The sequence below is a fragment of the Phymastichus coffea genome, unplaced genomic scaffold, assembly GCF_024137745.1.
Source record: "Phymastichus coffea isolate CEN01 unplaced genomic scaffold, Cenicafe_Pcof_1.1 PCOF00050, whole genome shotgun sequence".
Classification (NCBI taxonomy): domain Eukaryota; kingdom Metazoa; phylum Arthropoda; class Insecta; order Hymenoptera; family Eulophidae; genus Phymastichus; species Phymastichus coffea.
Window position 1 is genome coordinate 618,691 of NW_026706861.1, and position 22,017 is coordinate 640,707.

At 34.4% G+C, this 22,017-nt stretch overlaps 1 protein-coding gene and 1 non-coding gene across 2 annotated transcripts; both read right to left on the reverse strand.

Annotated features, from left to right (window-relative positions):
- Positions 1–15,128: 15,128 nt before the first annotated feature.
- Positions 15,129–15,280, reverse strand: LOC131665438 (U12 minor spliceosomal RNA). The gene has a single exon (XR_009302029.1). It is a non-coding gene; the product is annotated as a U12 minor spliceosomal RNA (small nuclear RNA).
- Positions 15,281–17,091: 1,811 nt separating this feature from the next.
- On the reverse strand, positions 17,092–21,419 carry LOC131665416 (trimethylamine monooxygenase-like). Its single transcript, XM_058937293.1, has 8 exons — positions 21,409–21,419; positions 21,069–21,329; positions 19,953–20,153; positions 18,626–18,767; positions 18,424–18,554; positions 18,155–18,355; positions 17,513–17,801; positions 17,092–17,442 (listed from the first exon to the last, which is right to left on the reverse strand). The coding sequence occupies exons 1-8, from the start codon at positions 21,417–21,419 to the stop codon at positions 17,092–17,094; spliced, it is 1,587 nt and encodes a 528-aa protein (XP_058793276.1).
- Between the last annotated feature and the right edge of the window lie 598 nt (positions 21,420–22,017).

Sequence of the window (22,017 nt, forward strand, 5' to 3'; positions counted from 1 at the left end):
TGTATAGCGGATGACATCTAACTCGAATATTTTGAAATTGATTATTAAATTTGTGTATTATTTTATTTTTCCATATTAAATTTATTACAAATCATAAAATAGTAAGCTTTTTCACCCTCTAAACAATCAAAAATCATTTTATAACAGAAACTTGAATCAATTGAATAAGCTTATAATTAAAAAGGAAACTCAATAATCCAAACAATAAAGGGCCATATAGAAAGTTCGAATCATCAAATTTCATTTATCGATACCTTTACAAAATGCATTTTATATATATTTCTGGTTTGCGGGTATAAGTATTCAAGTCTATTTAAAGTATCCAGTACCAAAAACTATATGTTCAGATTGAAAAAAATGTTGCCTATTTCATCACATTCTTAATAAGTAATCCTCGTTTTCTTCTTAATATACATCGACACTCGGAGAATAAATTAGGAATACTAGTGTCAGAACACACATTGTTCACATTAGCTGAAACTACACTAACAACCATCTGTTGGTTGAGAATCACTAGACCCTACTATCATCCTATAAGCAAAATGTATTGGAATTATATTTTCAATTTATTAAAATGAAAAACTGAATTTGATAAAAAGGACATCTTAAACTATTTGGCCAATTCCATCTCCGCTAGTAGTAGTTGCGCAGAATAATCTAGAATTGAGTGACACTGCCAATCTCCGTTGGCAACTAACTCGATTAACAACATTCATCTCAATCTTCTTCAAATTCTTTACTGTCACCCTACAAAATACATGTCAAATCAATAATATTTATGAGTTTATTTTAGATCACATATTTTTTCATGTCCGCGTTAACTTATTAAACGAATGTCGTATCTACTTGGCGTGGACACGCAAAGAACATCGGAATTAAGAAGTAAGGCGCTTACACCCCATTCGTGTTGACATATACTTTGGCTTACATCGTTCATTTCCGGTTTTTCTGACGATATAGCCCCGCCCAAATAACTAATGCCGAATGTAGTTAGCTAAAAGATTCTGTGCCTAGGTCAATCGTAGATTCGAATTCGGCAATTCGATAATCTTCACGTTGGTAAATTTTGTAACTGGCTTCGAAAGCTGGAAAATATTCTTCACGTTTTAAGCAAATGATTGATATTTTACAATTATTCACTATTTTTAAATTATATACTCAGCCAAACGATACCGATATCAGCAATAATAGTTTGTGGAATGTAAATTTTTGGATGAGCAATTTCTCTCAACGTTGTAAATTTAACCACAAGAAATAGTCGTTTTGCCTACAGCTGCTTTTAAAACAGATTTGTGTACTTTTTTTGGATGTAATAGTAAGTACAAAAGTGGGGCTGTAAACACGTACCTTGGATAAATCAAACTACCACCACATAAATGCTAACCGTACACATAATAAGAATACTTGGTACGAAGCTCCCCTAGGCCTAGCTCTTTCGCCGCTCTTTATTCGTCAATTCGATTTAGTAATTACGGCGTAGAAATAATTGATAAATCTTTTAAACTTGTATGGCTTTACTTATTTTATTTATGGTAATCTTCCTTGGGGGCTATATTTCAAGTTAACAATTAGGTATTTCGAAATTGAAGGTATCGATAAAAAAGTGCGATTAAATATAATCCAATCATCAATGAAAATTATAAAGATGTGAATATGAATAATGTTTTTTAAAGCTTATCACTTGCGACGCGGCACAGAGTTAGGATTGCCAGTCGAATCATCTCGAAAACTTGCTCGATAAATTATCAACGAAAATCCAATTTATTTTAGTATCACAACAACAAAATTTAACGTGGCCTATATATTTTAGTATCACAACAATAATATTTAACGTGGCGCAAAATTGAATCTTTCGAATTGACTTGAAGCAAAGTTTCTCAAATATATGTTAGAGTTAATCAAAATATGATTCTGTTTTTTTTAAGCAGTAGACGAAGATAATGCAATTACACTTGCGATGACAATTTCATTCCAAACCATATTAAATGAAGCATGTCCAGATAGATAAAACGTCGTACGCGATTTGACAGTGCGAAATGTTGTAGAAATAATTCACTACGTGTTCTTCCAAGTTACTATGAAATATCAAAAATATTTATCATAAGAATACTCTGTTTCTTCGAGTTTAATTGTAGATGTCAATTGAATAATAAAAGACCATTAAGAGCTCGGGCATCACTCGCTACGAATACTAAATAATAGAAACGAAGTCATTAACATTCATGCCCTCCGTTCCCGTTCAGCAGAAAAAAAGAACCAATGAACTTTCAGCCCCTTCTCCAAGCTTTGCCAGTGATTTACAAGCTCGGACTCTCTCGCCCGAGAAAAAAATCATAACTCGCGTTCCTTATTCTACCGATAAAAAAAGTCCATACCCATTTAGTTAAGTGCGCCTAGCTACTTCTTATTACTTCCTTGGTATTATTTTTTTACAGCCCGAAACGAGGGAGACGCGCGTCGTAAATTACCTCGTTTTGTCGTGCGAATCTCGACGGCAAGACAACGAGTAGCTTTGAGATCGTTATTCTTGGCCCAACTTTTATTATGCGCGTAAAGAAAACAAGGGAGAGGCAAAATGCCGCGAGAGCGAGTTTTGTTATATTTCGTTTTTCTTTTGCCCTGTACTTTCTTATTAAGAATGCACGACGAACCTTTCCGCGCTACGGTCCAGAATATTCGCTTCGTTTTATTTTTGTTTCTTTTTTTCGTCGTAGGAAAGGAGAAAGTGAGGGCATTTTACGGAGAGTACCAGCGTTTATGGACTTGTGTTTATTGTCGCTGCGTTAAGTGATACATCATGTTCTTGAAAAGCATGTAGGTGAGACATTTAACAAGCTTACAAAAAAAGTAATTTCTCATAACATTAATGTAACTTTATGAACAGTAATTTTTTGTATCTTAAATGTAGTACGAACCTACAATAGTCGGACAATTTACAGTCACAAGCAGCTGTGCCATATAATTAATAGAAGAAGCTACTATGCAAAAAAAGCCTCGCGAAGGAAAAGAATTAAAACAAAATGGTAGGGCATGGTAGAGCCAATTAAGGCTTCAAATTTCTCTTTTATTTTTCTTTTCTTTCAAATTCAAATTTCTGCTTGCATCTATATTTTGCATCCACCAATGAACAATAGGCAAATAAGAAAAGTGACAAAGAAATCAGTTACCTATATATAGCAATAAATATCAAAATTTATAAACAAGACATATATTTTATCCGTTTTACTCTTTTGCCTAATGCAAAAAAGTGTGCATTGTTTTCCTTAATTTAATATTTTAGATTTTTATTTAAACGTATCCAATACTACGAAATACAACTACATTCGAAATTAGTAAAATTACTAATATAATTGAACACTCAAATTTATTTCTAGTATTATTAACGCGTCAATTATCTACTATCAATATCTTGTGTAACTGAGTTCGTTTATCCTTTTGGCAAAGATAAACTTTGCCAAAGTAATTTTTCTCGCCACATTGCCTAAGTTATCGATTGTCCTGAATTCTCGGCGTATTTCCAGTTTCCTTCCTTCGGCTAATATACATTTCAGACTTCGGGCGTCTGGCGCACAGGAAAAAAGTCTCCTTACGTTCCGGTGAAAATGTATTCTCTCTCTCTCTCTCCCTCTCTCTCTCTTTCTCTCTCTCTCTCTCATTCAGCACGTGTTGCACGGCTCTGCATATATGCATGTGGCAATCCCAGAATTAACATGTCCAGGGAAGTATACAGCTGCGCTCGCTCGGGCTTTTTCACTCTTAACTTTTCGATACCGTGCTCGTGTGGCTTGTTTTCCGCAGATGCTCAACTCAAATAAAACTTTAGTCTTGAGGTTTTACCATCTCGAGCTTGTAATGCTGACACGGGCTTATTTCCGCATCATTGAAGCTCGGTTTTTGACCGACTTTTAGGCTTCGACGAAAAATTTTGGAAAAAAAGTTTTTTTTTTGTTTTTCATTCGCTGCATTTTTCGTACTGCATACACAACCTTTAACATTCGTTTATAAATAGAAACCATCGCGTGTACAGCTCTGTGCAAACTTTTTACCGATGTTCAAATAAAGCATCCGTTAAAATTCTCCGATCAAGGTTTTCAAGAGAATAAATAAAACACTACTGACCTATACTCTTTTTTTTATACATTCCCGAATCGAACCTTTTACATTTACACTCGCACAATATTTACATTTGCAAGTTGGAACTTGATAAATTATTAGGTATGTACGACCTACCAGTATATTTAAGTTCGAGGCGGAATTCATTAATACGAAAAAAAAATAAACGGAAAATTGAGCGTTCTAGAAATTGCTTGATGATGCAAGGCGTAACTTAGTAAAACTCGAATTGCATTTTGACGCAAATGTGAAGCACACAAATATAATCATGGATAATTCATGAATTTCATAGCATATTAATGATTTCAGCGAGGTATTTTTTTCTTGTGAGTTCGAGGTTTCTGCTGTTGCAGCTTGTATAAGAATATTTTCGTAGTTGGTATGAGTGGAAATGATACTCGCGGATAAGAGTGAGCACGCGGCCAACTTTCCTTTTTATCTCGATCCGCGCACCTCGTGTAAAGTCCGATATACGACCGCCAGGAGAGAAGAAAAAACGGATGCGCCGAAAACTTTTCCTCGCCTCGAGTGGTTTCTTCTCTTTCTCTCCTTCGCATTCCCGATTTTCGTCTTGTTCTTGCTTTCGCTTTCTTTTTACATCATTCTTTTGTGCGCGAGCGCCTGCAATCGGCTGCCCGCGAGTTTTTCTGATAAAAGGAGCTCATACATATGCAGCAGCTTTTGCAAAATTGGTTTTTGAAGGACAGAAAACTTACAACTCGGAGAAATTTGCTATTGCGCTCTTGCGTTAGATTGGATTGCATCTGAGTCTTATTACTTATCTGATACTATCGTTGATTCGTAGTTTTTGATTGTTATTTTTTTGTAGTAGTAGTTTTTATCATTTTTATATTTATTTTATCTTTATCCAGTTTCTATAATGGATACGACATATTCAGTGAAACGTCACCATCAAGAATACGTATGAACCACCTGGTAAGATTATCATATAAAACAGTTTCCAGGTCAATTGTTCATCATGATCTTTCACCATCACATGATCGATTTTTTAGATAACCTCTTATTCCAATAGTGACGTAGCTTCTATCCTCAATTCTTTTTTCTCATCCTACTGTCTGTTTAACTCTTGTTAAATAGAATAAAAACGTAATACATGATAAATGTTGTGTTTTGTTTATTTATCTTCTCAGCAAAAAATTAAAAGAATTTTTCAATTAATTTTTCAATCGTAATTATATAAATTTTTATTTTCAATAACATCCATTGCACCCACGCAAAAAACGATTATTTCAAGAAAGTTTATCCAAATAAAAGCTTGTATAAAGAAACTGAAAGACATAATTTTCATTCTTTGGCAAACGCCACGGTTGCAATGAGTCAGGCGTGCGCTCGAGGAATTATGAGTCTCCGGCGTCGCGACCGCGTCGCACTGCGCCTTGACAAAGAATATCGCATTCATCAACTGAGGTGCAGCACCTTGTGGCGGCATCGAGCGCTTGGAAACCCAACCCAACGAAAATGACTACGATTTATGTCGCAAAAAAAGGAAAGCGTCATTGCGCACAATGATGATTCTGTTTGTTATGGATCGCGTTTAAGCTCTTATTAACGACGCTGCTTTTTCTCAGCCGAACACGGAAAACCTCCGCGTTAACTTCGCATGAATTGCCAATTTCTTTTTCTCAGCTCTCTTTAGAATACAGCGATCGTCTAAAAACTCAGGCAGTCGTTGAATAATTACGGCTTGAGAAAAATCTTTATGCTCCAATTTTCCAAAACAAGACAATTTTGTAAAATCATGCTAAGCGCAGTGCATGGCGACATGTGTTCGTAGTGGAAAATACGAGCTTGCAACTCTTGGCTCTCAACGTGTAAAATAGAGATTTGTATGCAATGATGAAATTAAGGACGAGAGAGTGTGGTGTTTGGGGTAAATTGAAATTTACCGGCGACACTTCGCCCGGTGCTGTAATTCGCAAATGCACTCGGCGCTTATGCTTACTGCCTTAATTATAAAAAATAAGAGAGCAAGAACGAGTAAGCTAAATGGAATTTTTGTCTTGCGCGCTTAGCGTGTTCTTACACCATTGCGATTAGCATTTTTATTTTTGTGTCGTGATTTGCGTTATGTTCTTGATTAAACGTGCAGTCCGGAAATTTTTTTTTAAACAGCTCCTTTGTTAAAACTTTATTCATCAAAACAAAAGAAAAATAGACATTTTTTACTCTCAGTTTAACTTTTTGATCAAAACACACAAGACGCCAAGTGAATCAAATCCTTTCTTGGCATTAGTGCCGAGGAATTTATATGAGGAATCGCCAACCCAGTCGAGTACGTACATTGCACACGTGTGTGTGTGCCATTGGGTGCAGAGACCAGCCCTTTCAGCATGAATCCGTCGTATAATTCATAACGGTGCCTTGGCGAGGTGGAACGGAGGGTGACGACATTTGTTAGGCGAGCTGACACCTGCACGTGGCGCGGCACCGTAAAATTTTCTTCGGCCACAAGAAGCCGCGGGAAAGCAAGGCCATAAGACGAAGGATGAGGTGAGAGAGATCGGTCGGTTGTGTATGCGTAACTCGATTTATGTTGTAGCTTCTGTTTTGGGTGAGTGCCAAAAGCGTAAATTGAAGTTAATATCCGTAAAGAATGTATTTCTGTTTCTGTTGGAAATTCGATCGAAATAAGTAGTCACCTACAATACGGGTAGACTTGAAATCCAAGAGCATGGGAGCGAACATCGATATCGTTCAGTTTAACCCACTTGCTCTCCTCTCTTGTGTAGGAGTTAAGCGGAAGAAAAAGTCGCGCGATTACGTCGACGACTTGTCGTATAGTTTGAGGAGACGAAAGTAGCTCGTTTAAAGCGAAGGAGACTTAGATTTTGAAGGAGAGGGGGCTAAAAGTCTTCAACGAGCCAAAGTTCTCTCTCTCTCTCTCTCAAGAAGTTTTTCAAGTTTCTGAGTAAATTGAGACTTTCAATGACGGACTACCTTGGATATACACTTAAGTACTATTTACGATGAGAAAGATTGAAAAAGGGTTAGCTTAAGAACTTTTACAGAAAAATAAAACCAATTTATTTGTTTTTATTTATCGCATTGATAAAATGAAAAGCAAAAACTCTGCTCTTTTCATTTCCGTCGTTTATCCCATTCTCGCTTCGGAAGAAAAAGAAGGCAGAAAAATGCGGTCGTGCTAGCGCTTGGTTATAAGAAAAGCGAAAATAAGATCTTTCTTTAAGAGATAATGAGACGAAGCATAAAGACAAAAAAAGCGACCTAGTCACAGTCGGAACGGTATGAAAGAAGATGGTTTATTTTTGTTTTCACGGCGTACACAGGCTAAGATGGTTAATGAGCAAAGAATTACTGGAATTGAAACATTTTACTGAGGATGGTTTGAAATAATGACTTATTAGAGTTTCAGTAATTCAAAAAATTAATGAAATATGTATTTCATAATAATATCGCAGTGAACTGAAAATAAGCACGAGCTAGTAGTAGAAAACGAAATAAGCCAGACATTCATCAATTATCATTTCTTTCTAATATTTACCAGATGCGCAACATCTATATACTATCATATTTCAACACGTAAACTCCTGAAGTAACAGAGTAGCGGTTCACAGAATAATTTCAATGAATATAAAATATAAACGCATAACACAAGTCGGGCGTTTTATGTGTATATACATGTACAGTTAGCGTCTTGGTGGAATTAAGCCTCGCACGGCTAGATGGTTACACACCGACCAACAGTGAATTTATGTTTCCAATATCTTTGCAGGTCGCGCGCTCGCCCTTTTCTGTTTTCGCAGCCGTTATATTGCAAGACTTCGCCGGCACATTCGCGGCTTGTGAAAGTTTACACCCTCATTTCACGGGCAAATTTCATTTTTTGGTCTTGAGAGACATGATCAGCACAACAATTCGATAAAGAGAAACACGAAAATAACAACTTTTCCACAAATATAACTTTGGCTAACAAAGGGTGAGTCGCAAGCTAATATTAATAATAAATCTAATTAATAATAATAAATAATAAAATTTTCTCTTTCCTCTTCAGATGCAGCCAAATGCCTTAGATCCAAATCTGATTACACAATGAAATTAGGAGAGCTACTTGGGGCTGGGTAAGGGATGGAAGCGAAATGATGGAAAAAAGAAAAGAGAGAGGAAAAGGAAGAAGGGAGATCGATTTGAAATTTTAATGAGAGCGAATTCTCGGATTGTCGGTCACGAATCGACGCTAATAAAATGAATTCCAAACCGATGAATAATTCCGACTGGTCGTGCGCGTCCTACACTGTGTGTACGTTCGCTCATCAATGATTACGAAAGCGCGCGCAGCAGCCTGCCCGCGTGTCGATTCAAACCACGCAGTTCTCGATTTTACGCGACCTCACAAACGTCCCACCAATCATGAATAGTTGGATTGTAAAGACAGATTTGAATTGGCTTTGAAACTTTCAATTCCGTAAGGTTCTTGTCAATTTTCGAGTCTCTTGAACAAATTTACTCTTACAAATAGCATATGTACGGGAATGCTGATATCACTTGTCATGAAAATTATATTCCAAGTGTTGCTTGACCAGAGCGTTCCTAAGAGATCTGTAAATTTGTGTGCTGTTTATTGTAGTTTGCCAAAAAAAGAGTCAATTGTTTTTTAATTTTTTTTCTTAATATAACTTCATTATTTTGTGAATAATTATATTACTTTATGTCCTAAAATTAATGTATAAAATGCAGGCACGTGGAAGTTTTCGAAGTGTAATAGATAAGCAGAAGAACCAATAGAAAACTGCAAATATCGTATGCCCCCTCTTCAGATCATTCAGGCAGACGTGTGTGCATGAGAACTTTGCAAATAACGATAAAGATTTTATACTCGATCGATAAATATCTACAGCTGTTATCTGCAACTGACAAAATAACGCTTAGTGGTCTTTGTAGTTTATAAAGAATTTCTATAAAAATTGGAATATTTTTAATTTTCTATAAAAGCATTCCAAAAACAAGAAATTTTAATACGTTTTTTTCATACTGTCAATTTCAGATCTTTTCGAGATAGTTTTATTGATTAATAAGTGATCGAAAAGCTGATAAAACAATATCGACATTCATTTTCACTTTTCCATAAAAAAGCCTTCAGAAATTTTCATTCTAGCAAATCTCGTCAAACCTTTTATTAAAAGACTCATTCGATATCTTTTCACAATATAAATTTAAAAGAAACAGTATAAATTAACAAAAAGGTAAAAAAGAATAGACAGTCGACACCGCCTGTATCGTGTATATAATATACATATGTGTGTGTGTGTGTGTGTGTGTGTGTGTGTGTGTGTGTGTGTGTGTGTGTGTGTGTGTGTGTGTATATATATACGCGAATATTAGAAACTTCGATACGACGCGTCTGGTAACAGCAGCAGCACAGAGGCGAAAACGAGATTATTCCGCCAGTTAAAATTTAATGCACCAGGGGCAGAGAACTATTTACTGACTCTGACGATAACTAGAATATCGATTTTCTATATTCAATTACCAGAAAGTGAGAGACAGAGAGAGAGAGAGAGAGAGAGAAAGCGAGAGAGAGAGAGAGAGAGAGAGAGAGAGAGAGAGATGCAATCGCTTCTCACACAAGGAATATGAGAAAAAAAACGAGTCATATTGGAGAGAGCACACATGGCCGTTTTTTTTATACCTCGACTCGCGAGCATTATCGGCCGACAGAGAAATCAATTAATTCTTTTTCACGAGAGAATACGTTCTTTTCCTTCTTACTCGCGGTTGGTGATTTATTATTACATCAATTATTCGATGTAGGCTGTGGGGAAGTTCATTCATTTGAAGGATTAGTGTCGTATCGGCTTTAGTGCATGTATTCACCTTTTTACGTAGTTACATAATCTGATTATAAGACCTATAAAAATATTTTAATCATAAGTTGACTATTTGAAATTTCTGTTAGGATAACAAAAAAATAAAAAGCCTTGCAAACTTCACATATGATTGAATAAGCAGGACGTAATGTAGAATCCGCCATAAAAAACCGCCAAATACTAAGCGCAAAACAAAACCCGAACCTTAATAAGCTACACTAGCTAACAATTGCTCATTTTTACGATCTTCCTCTTTTTAACAACCGTAGGTGAACTTCCGCAACAATGGCCCTCGAAACTTCAATTAACTCACAGTAGCGCAAAGTAGAACGAGATTAAAAAGAAAAAAAAAGAACCGGGCCGCAAGCTTAATTAATCGAGGTATGTACAGGCACTCATACATTGAAGCTTTCAAGTTTCGGGATCGACATGGAGTCCCATTATCTCTCAATTTACAGCGATGCCTGTCGTTGAATTGATTGAATTATTCGTCCTTGAAGTTATAGCCTTCAAGTTCTCCTCTTGCTCTCTTGGCGAACTAATATCACCTTATAGTGAAAAGACTAAGTTTCTATGTTGGCGTGAGAGTATAAGCCGATTGACGAGATAGAGAGGACGCGAAATATATTAATCCGATGAGACTGCTTTCAATGATAGCTTTGTATCTTTTTACCCTCCTCGATGCGCATTCAACCGCGGAGCTCTATTCACAGCAAGTAATCGAGCTTCGGGCGTATTATCAACCACACATAAAACGACGGATATCCTAGGTGATTTATGGGAAGATTAAAGACTTTGAAAGACACTAATAAAAATGAATTTCGCGTAATGTATTAACTTTAACGTTAATATCTTTGCTAAACAGCTGATCAATTTTGTTTATGTAACGTTACTGGATAAAACATACATTGATTTTCGAAAGCTCATTCCAAATGGAAGTTATATTAACGACAATGCAAATAGTAAACGGCAATTATCAAGTCATAGATTAATCAATCAACTAATTAGTATAATTTTCCTGGAGTGTAGGACTATATTAACGAGGTATCCGATTCAATAAAACTGATTGATATTTCATCAAAATGACGTTTAGAAATCAAAGATCAAGTTTCAGAATATCAAACTAATTGCGAAAGATGATCTATAACAGACTCATAATATTCTACCACGCATTTATAATCCTAACAATTCATAACTTGGCTCTTCGGGACAAGGCAGCAATTACTATAATGAGACTATTGACACACACAGTATGGAGATGTCACACGCCATAAACCAGAGTCGAGTGAAGCAAACGCATGAAAACAGCGCACAGCGGCAAACTCTTGATACGTCAAAAGCGCCGTGCAATTTATCAAGAGAACCTTGCAGGATATCAGATTAGTCGATAGGATAATTCCAAATGCAATTTCGACGAGGGCGCACACACTGCGTGCAGTGTATGATCTATTTCACCCAGGGAGATAGAGATTACGCGACGAGAAACTGAGTGACTGACAACGACAATACGCGGAGATGCGTCGATATTGGAAGAATGGATGGATGATAACAAGACTTGAATACGGTGATGGATCGACTAGTGTTTGTCCAAAGTGATTTGTCGTTATTAACAAGGTTAAAATGCTCGAAGTCTCATATAAATGAATAATTATTGAAAACAATACATTTTAGCATTGTTGGTTGTTAATATGTAAATCCAAACAAAGCATGTACATCCTGAGATTATAAGACTTAAACATCTAACCACGAGTAGTAAGCTCGAAGTTAGCTATATATACATATAATGAAAATGCTTTGTCGAGGAGGAAATCGAACGACTACGGCAGTAGACAGCTCGGAGAACCTCTCTCGTGCGAATTGGCAGACGTGCGAGCGAATTAATTAGCGCGTACGTCTCTCAAGAGGAATCAAGACGAACCTTTCGACGACGTTTACGAGGTTGTAAAGCTCCCGCCAAAGACTGCCAAGGCTTTATTTACTTGCTTTCTCTCTCACTCTTCGGTTAATGCTCGTGGTTGTGGCTGCCGCTACGTCTGCTTATCGATCGTTACGCGGTTGGATGGGTTTTGATTTGTTCGCGATGCAATACTTACGGTAAGGCTAATAATTCATAGATCAATAAGCTACGATAAATATCCGCTGAAATGTCAACTGTACCCTTCAACGGAATTTAAATAAATTTCTCACCCGTCAGTATTAAAAAAATAAAGTGCACACACCGCGTAACTTCCGTGCGAAAAGCAAACGCATGGCGTAGTATAAATCAAGCCGATAGAGGCTGGAGAGTGAGAGACTCATAACCCCATCGAAAAACAAATGATACTCTCTCTCTCCCCTAGCACACGCACTCTCTCGTATATACGTTCCATTAGCCAGTCGGCGGCTGCTGTAGATTACAAGTCGTGCGCGTACAGGTATATGCGGCTCAGCCAACGTTAAGCTCTTTCTCATGCGTCTCATTCAGCTTGATGCAGCTTTCATCGATCAGCTTTGCCGCCACCTCGTCATGTGCTGCTGCTATGCGTACGTACATACCGAAATCACGTATATGTAATGCTAGAATTTCGCATTATGAAAAAGCGTTGGAATATGGTTTTTTTTGTAACGATACGTAAATGTCGATGTTTTTACATTCTGTATGATTTTTTTAATTGAATCTTGTCTGTAAAAAATGATTTCGAACCTTTCGACAACTTTTACGAAATTAGATTAAAGATAATAATTTTGGATAGCTCAATCAAGTTATTTTTATTTTACCTAGTCTCGGAACCATGTTTTGGAAAAAAAATCATCTGTACAAATATAAAAAAATCGTTATTTTTGAAGTGAAATGGATTATGGTGGCATTTCATTTGTCAACGATGAAAAAGTGAAGAAAGAATACAGGGAACATCAAAGCTCCATTAACTTCAACTCAGAACTAAGCTCATAAAGTAAGCTTTGGCTTTTGTACACCTGGCTCCAATCTTGCGTTTTGCATAATTTGTGCATCAGGTGAAAGTGTCAGTTGTTCTCAAAGGTATGCTGTGAAGAATACGTACGATTGAAATATTGTTTGAGGTCCCCTTAATCCGATGATGTTTATAATTATACACAATGATTGACCTAAATGTTACAAAGTGGTGAAAAATGTCCTGAATGTAATATTTGAAGGATAGACATGTTTGGACATTCAACATAGATAATATGTTTAGAAAGCGGATGTGCATATTTGCTCTTGTCGATAGCGATACCAACACTCCGAATTAAGAACGGATAATTACTCAATACTCAATTAGTAGCTCGTACAATATATGAATAAATCTGCTGGCTAAAAGAAAACCATCATTTAGAATGAGCTCTTTTTCATTTGCCTTGATGACACTATTGACTTTTATCACATTAAGTGGAATCTTTGAGTGCTGAAACAAATTCTTTTAATTATTACGCTGTAACTAATGCTAATTTATGAAAAAGCTCTTTATCATAACAAGTTGTACGTATTATTCGTGACAATGACTGATAAAAAACGTTTCGACATGGGAATGAATTCCATATGCGATATCAGTATCCGTAATGACGCTCCGGAAATAACGAACGTTTGGCTAGTAAATTCTTGGGTTTCGTACATGCATAGCTGTGCAACAAAGCTTGTGAAAATTTCTGAAAAAGAATGACGTATTCCTCATAAATAAATCTGCGATTGTAGGTGATTCTCTATTAGGTGTATAAACCCAATGTATATCATAATAGTGACACACTTAACACTGTAATGTGTGTTGAAAGTTAAATTTTTTTATTTTAACAACCCATTGATTCTGCTCAAAGTTTACTTTATCCAAATGTATATTCAACTGAAAAAAAAAAATTCAAATTTAATGTGTAAAAAGTTATAGGCAAGTAATACTGAATTTTGAAATGTGGTATGCGGAAGTTTAAAGCGTAAAAATATAAGTTAAGTTCGAAAAATAAGATTATAACAGTGGTCACGATTATCTGATACCATTCATTTTACAAACGTGATTTATCTTTATTCATAGGAACAATCGTTTCCATTTTCTAGCCATCGAATTCGAAGAAACGCTATGATTATATTACAACAAAAATATAGGACATATTCCCTTACGTTAGTGAAACAACCGAAATCTCCGGTTTTCCCGTGACAAAAAGAAAATCATTATTATGCGCAACGCATTCAGCAAAGCTCGATTCTTCACTTTCGCCATTTCTTTTTTGTCAGAAAGAAACTCACGCGCGTACGCGTCTAGACCGTCTCACTCGTCACGTCGTCGCAAGCTTTCCTTCTGTCTGAAGGGTTGAGCGCGTGCGTCGAGGCGATTAAATTAAACTCGACGCGAGTTTCCTTGCATACTCAAACGGCTTTCGTAAGGTGGCGTACGCAGAATTAAATATGTTAAGCGTTGATCAAATATTCCCGAGACAATTTCTCGCGCGATAAAAAAAAAAAGAGGAAAGTTTCACTTAACGATGAGTTTTCTAACTGAATGCGAAAGTGGTTTACGAAGTCATAATTTCTTCTTTCAATTTTCACAAGGGTATATCCATAAATCTATGTGGTGCAGTAAATTAATGCCTCTTTTATATATGCATTGGCTAAACATCGGTTGGGCAAGTATTTAGTCAGCAAAAGTAATTGAAGCCACATAATGAACGAATAAATCTGTCGGCGTGTCAGAAGCAAATGTAGGCAAAGCCAAGCGCCCATGGCTAATGGCTAAACTTGGGGTTCTACGTCTACCGTTTCCACTTCCTCTCTTTTGCGTGCGATCAGGTCCCCAAATATATACCTATATAAAAGTGTGAGATACTCAGCGTTGGGCTGTAAAGTGCACGCGACGATATATTAGAATAACTTGAGAAAAATGGACGGCTGGTGACGTATATAGCTATCTCTTCTTTTCTTTCCCGACTCCCCCTTATAGCTCTTTTTGTGGCAGCTGCGGGATCGCTTGACAATTAAATTTTATTGTCATTCAATATTTTTTATGCTTACCATTGCTTTTAAATGTGCAGTTTTTGCGATTTTTTTCAGTCATTGTCGATAAAATAATTATTACACAAAAAATATTTTTAAGAACAAATTTTTGTATAAAAAACCGCCATTTTCTGTAATTAATTTACAGAAATTTCTTTTAGTTAAATATATCTCTCTTGTGCTTATTTTCTAATATGGTAAAATCGCTTCACCAGACCAGTCAAGAAAGTAGTTCGACTGGTCATACGACGACCTGTACCCTTGCAAAAATAAGTTCGTTTAATCATGTAAACATTGCTAGCGTTACCAAAGCCGAATATTATCCTTACTCATTAGTTTAAAGCGCGAACTATTGAGCGTAACGGTAGCTCTTTTATTATGTCGTATAGAAATTTCACTTGCGGAAGGTAAAATACAATCAGGTAAATAGGCATCTATTAGACGCTATTAGCACTAACATTATGATACAATAACGCGGGAACTTTCCAATTCGCTATTGTACGATAAAAAATTCACGATATACTAAAAAGTAAACTACCTACAGAATGGTTATCTCTGTTTTATTAAAGTCTTCATCAATATGCATTTAAATTATTACAATTTACAGTTTATCTCGACCGGTTTGTTAACTTTATCTCGTGTGCACATAAATGAGAAAGCATTCCTGTACTTGATAAAATAAGCTAATTGATCCCGCCATAAAAAAAAGCCCATATTCTAGTCTGCGAACGAGGCAAAGTTACACATCGTCGAAGCCATAAAAGTCGCGAATTTTTATGTCATGCTGCATCGGCTGTTCTGTTTCATAGCAATGTACAATGACAATAAACAGGAAACTCGTCGTCCTTGCGAAGTTGAAAAATATTTTCATGAGCCGAGTGAAGTATAAGGGTAGAAGCAGTCATAATGCATCGACCGAATGGTTGTTTTTATATTTGAAATAGGGGGATGCACTATGTCATAAATCTAGATGTAGATGTTTCATACGTTTTTCTTTCAGTTGAGCATCTGTCAAAGCTTGGTGATCGTAAACCTTGGTTTCTTTTTCAGATGTGTATATGATATAAATTGCACGCACTTGAAAGTCTCAGGTTTCACACAATTACGTTTGTTATTATTATAAACAAATAAAGAGCAACAAATTAAAAGTAAACCATATACATAATCAGGCATGAAATAATTTTAATCAGAGAATATATGCATGCAGGCTTATATACGAGTACATTTAATTTACGGATTACACGTTGATTAAAAAATCATAAATAATATTAACTTTTTTCCTGCATAATTCAAAGCAATGTTACTTAAGAGGATCCCTATTGGCTTATTTACGATCAAAAATTTGGCTCATTACATATATATGTCTTTCTAATAACAAAATATTGCAATTAAATTATACATGTGAAAATAATGCGTATGGAAAATTCACATACACGTATGGATTACACGCTTCTATTCACTATGCGCGTTCACTTTATAACATAAAATGCTATATTATTAAACTATCATTATGATAAATTATTACTTGATGACAAAGAAAGTACACTCCATAACATTAGGTATATGAATTTTTATTACACATAGAACACACATTAACTCACAGGAGAGTGAGTACTAATAACTACAAACATTAGTTTCAACAAAATTCTCACACATCGTAGATTTCTTTATTTAGATTACGATTTTATCAACAGAGTTAGAACAAAAAATTCCAAGTAACATACTAATTAACTAAATTGCATTTTCACATGTATAACTTTCCGTTGAAAGTATCATACTCTGGACATGAAATATAAAAACAAAACATAAAAACGAGTTTTTAATTTATTACTAGATATTTAATTAATGAAAAAACTCGTTTTTAAATTTGTTTTTATAATTTGTTTTTATAATATTTGCTACTTCTAGGTTATGATAAGTAAGTTCATTATTTTACATGAAATTTAAGTATATGTATTATTCAAAAGTGTTTATATTCGCACTACTATGATGTCATATTTCGCTATTTATCGCCGCCGTATCGTAAAAAATACATTATAAGCATAAAAATAAATAAGAATATAGTCTTTCAGTTTGTCATAAGCTTTCTCATGAGCATGTCACTTAAATAGATCGGATAAACTTACGAAAAAAGTGAACTACACTCACGAATACTTATTAATAAATAGTAATGTCTTCTTCAAATTGATGGAGACCATAAAGTGGATAGTATCCTCTGTGCATTTCAACGCGACCACCCTCGAAAACTATAACGTCTTTGTCTTTGAAATACATAATATCATTCTTTTTATCTTCAATCCAGTACCGGAAGACACGGGATAAATGCTTATCATCTAATATATCAAGGTTTGCTAGTCGAGCCAAATCATCGTGGTATGCTATTGTCTCTAAAGACATGTAGTGAGCTTTTTTTAGTTCTACTCCTGGTGGAAGCACTGAATCTTCCAACATTTCTTCCCGACTTGGTAGTTTGGTTTTACCTTGGAGTACGGAAACAAAATACTGCGACTGCAATCATCAATATTTAATTTTGTTTGTTTCATATTTTTTATAACGCTTTTGTAAACACATATTTTACCTGAACGTAAGCTACTGGGTATGGAATACTAGGGAACTGGAGTCCGAGAAAAGCCATTGTCGGATGTTCAACGCTGATGAGATGTTTGTAAAGAGGTCGCACGTATTTGCCTTCTACAACTTCAATTCCACTGTCATCACCCAGGAAGGGAAAATCGTATTCATAACCCGTGCATAAAACGAATGCATCGGCAATTATAACTTGGTCATCGCTGAGAGTCAACTCATTACCATTAACAGATACTACAGCAGGTACTTCTTCCATATTTGGCGGTAACTCAGACCCTAGTCTACAAATATTTCAAAAACTTAGCTACTTACTTAACAATCATAATATTATGAAGTTGACATGGTATCCATCAAAATCTGCATGCGTTATTTTCAATAATAGTGGTATAGATTGTGCAATAACCATCATAGATCCTTTGACGCCATCTTTATTTACATGAGACAACGTTTCGTAGATGTGGGTTATAAGGTTACATATACATTGTTAATATAGTTCAAAAATTTAGCGATTACGTGTTAATTTTTTGAACGACATTATTAAAATATATGTTTGATTAAATTATTGAACTATTTATGTACAAACGATGTATAGTCTGTAACTATTGATAATAATTGTTGACAAAGATTTACTTACGTTTGTCTGTGGCTGAGATAAACTTTTTTAGCGAACCAACTAACTTGCAGTCCTATGTCCGTGCCTGACGAACCGGCTCCCATTATCACGACAGTTTTTCCAGTAAATTGTTGCGGTTCACGATAAAAAATACTATGGAATATCTCACCAGGAAAAGTCTCCATGCCTGGAATATCCGGTACGTAATATTTCGAATAGTGCCTGTAATATACATTTTATTATGATTATAAATACAAAATTTTATTTTCAAATTAAATGAATCTTCTTACCCATTGCATACCATGACAGCATCGCATATTATTTCGGAGTATTCATTTGTTTTTAAGTTTTGTGTCCTGATGTTCCATTGAGTATCAGGTACGTCATTCACCGCACTAACCTTTTCCACAATAGTATTGAACTGTGAAAAACAAATATGTAAAAAACATAATCTAAAATTCATTACTATCATTTTCATAAATAATTTTATACCTGAATATATTGTCGAAGATTGAAACGATCGGTGTAATTCTGTATGTATCGTAACATATCCATGTGAGTGACGTAGCTTCGATTTTCTCCATGAAATTCAACATAATCAGAAAAAACCATCAAATCTTTTGGGCCATTTGTCCTATAATATCACAATATTTTCAATTTCTCTTCTGATAAATTGATAATAATTTATAAAATTGAAACATTCTTCGTGAGATAATCTTCATATGATTCATGAAAACATGAAAATATAGGTAAGTAAAATACGTTTTTATTATAAAATCTTTATTTTTTATCAATAATAACATATATATATTTTAAGATTTTACGGAATAACTTTTAAATTCTAAATTCTACAAAAATTTATACTATTTCTCAATAATAAAAAACTTTTAAGGCATCAATTATTGTATACGAAACATAAATATTTAGACGTAATTTTAAATTAAAATAAACATCTAAATTTTGCATGAAGTCTAGGTAAATATTCATTTTACAAGTAAAGAATAATCGAATACTGTAATCTTTGTAAGATCTTTGAAAAAAATTCCAATAGTTAATAAAATTATTTAACATATAACAATAAAATGGTATTAAATTAGTTTGCAATGGAACATTAGTTGTTTCATTTTTATTCATATTCGTAGATTTTAAGTAATTTTTAAGAAATCTTAATTGCCTGGAAATAAGCTTAAAGAGAATTTTTTCAATTTTATCTCGATAACTTTTTTTATTTAATGAAAATTGAAGCCACATTAATATAGCATTGAGTAAACGAGAACGAAAACGTTTATGCAGTAGATGGATGATTTTTATGAAATTTGAAACTATAATTGAACAAATCGAGCGAATGATATCATCAAAATAATAGTTTTTGTGTAGATGATGGAAACATATTATTACTTCAATAATTTTAGATTTAATTTGAACGAGCCTGTTTTTTATAGGAAGTATGTAACTTTTATAATGTAGACATAGTTTATCGAAAATTACAAAATTGAATAATTTACTTAAAATTCGAAGTATATAATACCGTTTATAAAAGCTATCGCGGTAGTAGCTGTTTTCGCATATCAAATTAGATTTTGGTATCTTATCTTTAAATGATAAATTAAAAAGTTTCATGAATAGAGTTCCAATGATTGACACACAGATTTCGATAAATAATATAGTTCCTCGAAACCAAGAATCTGAAATATTATTGGATTTGTAAGTATCTTTAAAATTAACCAAATTATTGTTAATTGTGCATTGGTAATCAGCTTCGTGTTGATTTATTTCGGATTTTGATTTTTCGTAAGCAGTTATTAATTTTTGTGCAAACCGTGCGACTATATCAACAATTTTGTGCTCATTAAGATTTTTGGCGTCAAACACTGGAATCAGTGGTTTTCTAATTTCGGCAACATTGATGAGTTTTAAAAATCGTGATATTTCTTCAGTTGATTTTTCAGCCTTGTCAGCACATGTTATGTAAATTCTACTAGATACGTTTTTACATGTAGCTTTTTGATGACTAAATAACCTATAATAATATTTAACTAATTTGAATTTCAATGCTTCCAACTGAATAGAAAAAACTATAAATATTTTGATAAAATATTAATATATTGATAAAATAATGAATTAAAAAGATTACTATAATAAATTGACTGATATTTATAGCTACTTTCGATGGATATATTACTAACATTGAAAGAATTTACAATTGAAATGATGACGAATAGAATATTAAAGACTATGTTCTCAAGCTACTAGAAAACTACGATGGAAGGACGTGAAAAATTGTTTTGTAAGTAGAATTTTGGTTAATCAAATCATGCATAAAACATGATACTAAAGAAAAATCGACGAGAAAAAAGGAAATTGAAAAACGTGAAGGCGGAACGACATATAATTATAGAGTATTAGATTAAAATTCAATTTACCAATGTACATATCTGTCTTGTAATATTAATAACTTGTAAACTCAAGAATTTAGATTAATTTGATAATTTTTTTAAATGGAAGTTAAAGTCAGAACCTTTCAACACAAAATTAAATTTTTGACAATAGTCAAACTACCAAAGTTAAATTATAACTAAACGTTTGTAAAGAATTGGATCATTTACCAAAAATAAGAATTTAATCGAGATTTCATTTCTTTTTATCATGAAAATTCTACATAGATTATTTTATAAGCTATTCGTAAGATTTTCCAAAAGTACTGTAACATTGTCGACTAAACACAATATTCTTCTTCTGAGATTTTTATCTTTGTTGAACTTATTAGAAAGAATTTTTATTGTTTGTTACATTCATTTATAAGAAATAGATAGGCTTAACACCCAAGTGGATAATTCATTGATTTCGAAAGGAAATTGAATACAAGAAGTTGAACTTTGTTTAAACAATCGGGCATATAATTAAAAGTATAACACGATAAGAAATAGCTTATTACCTTAGATATCTGTATACGTTGCTCCGAATAGGTATGCCATACTCATCAACGCCAGTATCCTCTTTGTAAATCCATAATCCACCCACATCAGACCTCCTTTCAAATGCTACTGTCTCGAAGTCTTCGGGGTGCAACGAAACCTGTCTCACAGCGGCAATACCAGCAACCCCTGTGCCGATAATGCAAACTCGTTTTTTCTCTGCAGTAGCTCCACCGTAAGTGGCGAGTATTAAATATGACAGTAACCATAACGTCTTCCACCTATTGTATAATGTTTTATCATTAATTTACTGCAATAATACGTATAAATTTGATAAGTTATAAAAATAGGAATACTCACTTTGTATTCATTATAAGTCGTGCTCGCTTGAATGTATTTTATCGATAGACTGATCTAGTGAAAAAATAAAATATTTTAGAAATTACTATTCTATTAAATTTCTACACTGCGATAAATAAAATTCAAACTAGTAATTCCGCTTACTTATTATCTTGTAAGTTTAATGGCAACGGAAAATAATGAAATCTAAAATTACATCTACACCCAGCCTCCGATAGGGATGGGTTTTCTATCTTCAAAAATATAGCACTACGAAACCGTGGTTTAATTAGTAGGTACGACTCACGCACTCAGATGCAATACCAGACCCGCATACACGACGCAACACTATCACTCTATTCACCACTGATTTGATGTATTTTTGAAATGAAATGAATAGGCGATCATCGACAGTGAAGAAGTTTTCACAAAGGTGACTGACGTGAGACTATCGTAGGCATAATAACGGTGTGTAGCAGCGACGCGGCTACTTATGCCAACCTTTTATTAGCGGTGTTGAAGGACACTCCGAGCGATTGATAAATAACGCTCTCTCTCTCTTCCCCCCTACCCTCTCTACCTATATTCTACAACTTGGGCATTAAACTTGTATTGGCACATTTGCATAAA